The 5,141-nt window shown below is 34.3% G+C and overlaps 1 protein-coding gene across 1 annotated transcript; it reads right to left on the reverse strand.

Moving 5' to 3' along the window:
- Nucleotides 1-726: 726 nt before the first annotated feature.
- LOC102592265 (uncharacterized) lies at nucleotides 727-4,035 on the reverse strand. Its single transcript, XM_006357495.2, has 6 exons — nucleotides 3,711-4,035; nucleotides 3,330-3,462; nucleotides 2,975-3,078; nucleotides 2,726-2,897; nucleotides 2,516-2,638; nucleotides 727-2,185 (listed from the first exon to the last, which is right to left on the reverse strand). Exons 1-6 carry the CDS (start codon nucleotides 3,749-3,751, stop codon nucleotides 953-955), a joined length of 1,806 nt encoding a protein of 601 aa, XP_006357557.1. The 5' UTR covers nucleotides 3,752-4,035; the 3' UTR covers nucleotides 727-952.
- Nucleotides 4,036-5,141: the final 1,106 nt, after the last annotated feature.

Genomic DNA, 5,141 nt, shown 5'->3' on the forward strand with positions numbered 1-5,141 from the left:
TATTTTTAAATAAGAAATAATTCCTTGAATATATGAATAGCTAATACAAATAAATAATTCATGCATAAAATAATACATAAATTTTCTCAACTGAAGTTATTCACAAAACGAATAATTGTGCAGTTCTGCCAGAATATTTACCGGGCCATGGCGTCAAGATAATGTTTGTTTTGGGCCATTTAGGAATGAAAGCCCATTACAAAATTTGGTTCATACCAGTTTGATATCAGTTTTGTACATATCCACTATCGTCCCATTTGGACATGCTATATAAGCATAACCTGTTTTTCAAAGTTGGAATAACTACATAATTAGATATACTACTATTATCTATATTTTTAAAATATCACGTATCCTACGGCCACTAATTAGGAGTTTTCCTATTATATATTGAGGAAGATACATAGATTTTGCTACCAAATAAACTAAAATAGGGAGAGAGGCGAGCGAAGCGAGCGAGATTTGTTATGTATCCTAGATACATGTGAATCCATTTGGATTGGTAAGATACGTAGTATTGTAAACTAGAGTGTATCTAAGTAATTAGCTCCTAAACTAGTGGGATTTGTGTAAGTTATGCAGCAAGGACTTTTCAAAAATGTATGACATGTATTTTCAAAGGATCCGACATACGGGGACCATTTTTGAAGAGTCAGAGCAACATAGAGCCCGAGTAAAACTTTTTACTGAAAAACATATTTTAAATGAAAGGAAAAAAATGATGTGTAGTAATTATCTGCTCAAGAATTCCATATCAAAACTGCAGTAAATCATTACTCATTACACTCCAAGTCTTCCATCAAATCACCAAAACACACACACATGCAAAAATTAAAAAAAAATCTATGTACAATGCAAGTATGCTTCTGCTAGTTATATGAACAAAGAATATTAGAAAAAAATAGCTAACTCATGGTCATGTTGTGGTAATCATGAAGCCATCGATTTTACGCTAACATTTCTTTTGCAATTTCTCTTTCTTGAGAGCCAAGAATGTAGCTTCTATTTCGTCGTAGTTTGGTAGCTTAGGATGGACATGTCTATTTTCGGATGATCCATTTCCAGGATCTTGAACCGGGAATGAACTTGATCGAAGAAAGTTGTCTATGAGGCAATCTTTAGGCCTTTCAATAGGCATAGTCATTGCTCTCAGATAAGGGGCCTGATTTTCGTCTCTTCCCCTTTGATATGTCATTCTTGATGTTGATGACATTGTCGAATCACAAGTTTCTTGGCTCTTCGATATCTCCTCAGTATCGTGTTTTACATAATGTTCGTTCATTGATTCAACATTTTGATCTTGATTGTTGCAATCCTTTGTGGATTTGACTCTCCTCCTTGGAACGCGAAGAGGAGATTCCCTGTTACCTTTCTTATCAGTGATCCAGTAATAACATGGATGTTCCAAACTGCAATGATTCTCCATTGTCCCGTTGCAGCTGGAATGATCGTCTATGCACTTGACAAAAGTCATTGTGCTTCTGAATTTGACATAGCAAGGTTGATCTTTTGTATCATGTGCAAATGTATGATAAGATTTCTGACTCTTTCTTGTACTCCTTCTCCTGTTTTGGCGTTTTGGTTTGCTATCTGGAGAACTCTCGGGTAAGTCTCCATAGTAGATTGTACTATCAATGTCTGACACAATCGAACCTGATTTCCCTCTCGTTCTTTTTCCAGATATCGTTCTGTTCTTCCTCGAGGTTTTTGATCTTTCTTTTGCATTCGGTGACTCAAATTTCTTCTCAATGCCTTCAAATTTTCTACGAGCATCTATCTTTAGTCGCGAAGGAACAAAAGGGGCTTTGAACATGAATAGCCTTTGATCCTCGAAGTTCACATCTTTCTTCACAGCAGACTCAAACTCCTGAATGTCATCCAAATATATCATTTGTTCAGGTAATACAGCTGAATCTTCTTCTGTAGATGATTCTGCAGCTCTTCTCTCAACGTTTTGCTCCGAAATGAAGGCATTAATATTCCTCTTTTCCCTTCCTGTGACACGTTCAGAATCTAGAACTCTTTCGTTATGATTATCCTTCAAACAGTTTACTGAATCCTTACGAGACTTAGTTGTTGAGAAACGCGTTGAATTTGCTGTAGGGAGTAGTTGTTGATGAGAATCGGATGGATCATTGATTTCGGGATCCATGTAATCAGCTGCAGCATTACTGGTTTCATTTACCTGCAGTTTCGTTATGTTATGCTAATAAGATTGAAGCAGGACTAACATGTTCTGTCATTAAACAGTAAAATCCATTCTTAATTCTACTCAACGACGGACAATTTCTGTCACTAAACAATAAAAATCTATCCCTAATTCTACTCAATAAGAAGCTCTTTCGAACAAGTGAGGAACGAGTGATCACAAGTTCCACTTAAGCACTTGACACGCAGTTAGCTTAAAACATGTTCATCATGTAGTCGAGCAAAGCACACCTCTACGAAGCAACCTAGCATCACTTTAGATAGGAGCAGAACAAGTAAGTTCTCTGAATCAATATATCTTACTTACCAGCTCATCGCGTCTGTACTCAAGAAGCAAAGGTCCTTGCTGATAACAACTCCTTGCAATTTCATCAACCAATCTGTACTTCTCTTCTTCTGATACAGAACTTGTACATATATAATCAATTATCTATAACCAAAAAAAGGATCAGAATTCAAAAAATTAACAAGTTATAATAACACTCAACGACTATCAAGTTTCGAAAAAAGCCTTAACCTGATAGCTCACAACATTCCCAGGAAGTAATTGAAGTGCAGATTTTTCGAATCTCTGACCATAACGTTCACTAAAAAACTTCCGAATTGCTGCTAGCTCGGGCAAATCACCGAGTCTTGCTGATGCAAATATGAGACTTGACACTGCTTCATTGATATCATCAGGACATTCCCTGAGGAAAATAAAACAAGCATGAAAAACATAATTGTATAACATTGTGGTTAGATTGAAGTGCTTGTGTTTTCTTACTTGTGTTTTCGAATACAGGGAAGGTTGATCATTATAAATTCACAGTAATTCTCCAGTAAATCATACATTGCTACCTTTCGTTCATCCAACGAAAGCTGTTCAACCTGAAAATCATACGAAAACTTCCTATCAGTTATAAACTATGTTGCTCAGACTCTTTAGAAATACTTTTTGGAGAATCTGACACACGTGATATAACATTTTTTGGAGAGTCTGAACAAACATATGTTATATCAACAGAGGAACACAGCAAGCTAACAGGGGATTTATTGACAATTTCGAAGCAAAAAAGAGAAATATAACTTTATACTAACCATAATTATATATTTTTTTGAAGAATTCATATTACACTTACCCTATCGATGACAATTTCGTAATGTCCATTTCTAAGTAACTCAGATAAATCATCCCTCAATTGTTTGATAATGCAACTTCTCTTGTTCTTCAGTAGCTTAATCCGGCTCTGAACCCTTCTAATCAAATTCTTACTGTAATAAACAACAATTACGTCTCAATCCCAAAAAAATCTGTTTAATTAAAATTTGTACCGCTATAGAAAATCATAGTTAGATTCCTCAGATAGTCACTTAGCTAATAGTCATTATATCAAAAAGTCACTTTGTCCGAAGAAAATCGGACTTAAAAAAAAGAAGACATTTTGAGCTTATAACTGAAGTGACCATATGAGAAATCAACCCTGAAAAACATAACGAAAAGTAAAACATAAGTTGTTTACCATTTAGAAGCTTTTCTCCACCTAAAGAGTAAATTAAACATGTTTGTTGAGTTCCTCCAAGCTGACTAATTGATTAGCCTTGTGACAAATTCACACTTTTGTGATTCTTACTAAAAAAGTGAAGAATTAAAGGTGGTTATTGGGCTAATTAAGTTGGGTAATATAATTTAGGAGAAGGGGTTTAGTGGATTTGGAGAAAATCAACAACTAATTAGTGTTTAGGAACTGCTCCACTTATTTCTCTACCATTAACCCCTTTTTTCTTCTGACACGATCGTTAATCTTGTTTACTTTCTTCCCGCCATCATGCATTTTTTTTTTTATATATTTTTATTTTATTTTTAGTTTAATTACCAACTTATGGATACGATTTAATTTTATATATATATAATATAATTTTTCGAGTGAAAGATGTACAATTGACAAGTGTTTGAGTTATGTGGCTCCACCACTATTTGTACAACATGTTGTACTACTTGATTATAGTACTTATTCTTTTCACCCAGAGGTGAGCCAGGTTCAAATTATCTATTTAGTTATTCGATTTTGATTTGATATGAAATTAAGCAAGTAAAAAGATTTTTGAATATCGGGACAATTTAAACTAAAAATACGTATAATATACTAAAATATCCTTTAATTCTATGTTCTTAAGGCAATACTTGTTTCGATGGTATTGTTTTGGGTCAAACGAACAGTTCACCGAATTCTATCAATTTTGGAGAAGGAAAAAATAAAAAATAATGGAGAAGGCAAGGAGTTGTTAACCAACTTCTAAATAACTGAAACATTTCATTAAAATATGGAAGTGACATGTAGTAAGGCATGAGAAAGAGATATAGATTTACGTGCGGAGTTAATAAAGCAGTTCGCCTATTTGTGGGCGAACTACTTTAAAGTTTGTGTAATATTATTTTGGATGGATTTGGAGTTAACGGGGATGACGGTGTTAAAAGTTGGTAGTTTTAGTTCGCCAATAAATAGGCGAACGCTCCGTTTTTGTGTGTGTTTTTAGGTGTTTAGGGTTCAAAAAGTGTCCGTTTTGATGCTGGACTCTGAAGCTAAATGTCAAGCACCAAGCAGGCGTAATAATACTCAACAGTGGCACCAAAAGGTCTGCCCAAAAAATAACTTTAGCTCGACTGATTCAAGATTTGAACTTTATGAGTCTTGAATTAGTAATTTAATTTTTGTACGTGTTTGATGAATTTTTAATACATATACAAAATTTGAGATAAAGTTATTGAATTAAGTTGAGCTCATAAAAAGCCTACCTATGCCTGTGTACCATATACATTTGGTGTTTACATCAAATTATATAGGGATAAGGGTCTGAAAAATACCTCAACTTTGGTCGAATTTACTGTTGCGATACTAAACTTTCATAAGGACCTATTACCTCCCTAGACTATTTAATATCGTATTTTAAAC

Source organism: Solanum tuberosum, unplaced genomic scaffold (assembly GCF_000226075.1).
Source record: "Solanum tuberosum cultivar DM 1-3 516 R44 unplaced genomic scaffold, SolTub_3.0 scf00233, whole genome shotgun sequence".
NCBI lineage: Eukaryota > Viridiplantae > Streptophyta > Magnoliopsida > Solanales > Solanaceae > Solanum > Solanum tuberosum.

Coding starts and splice junctions, on each gene's coding strand:
- LOC102592265 (XM_006357495.2), bottom strand. CDS start 3,751: ATGTTTAATTTACTCTTTAGGTGGAGAAAAGCTTCTAAATG. Junction 3,463..3,710: donor TGGAGAAAAGCTTCTAAATG/GTAAACAACTTA, acceptor TGTTTATTACAG/TAAGAATTTGATTAGAAGGG. Junction 2,186..2,515: donor AGTACAGACGCGATGAGCTG/GTAAGTAAGATA, acceptor ACGAAACTGCAG/GTAAATGAAACCAGTAATGC.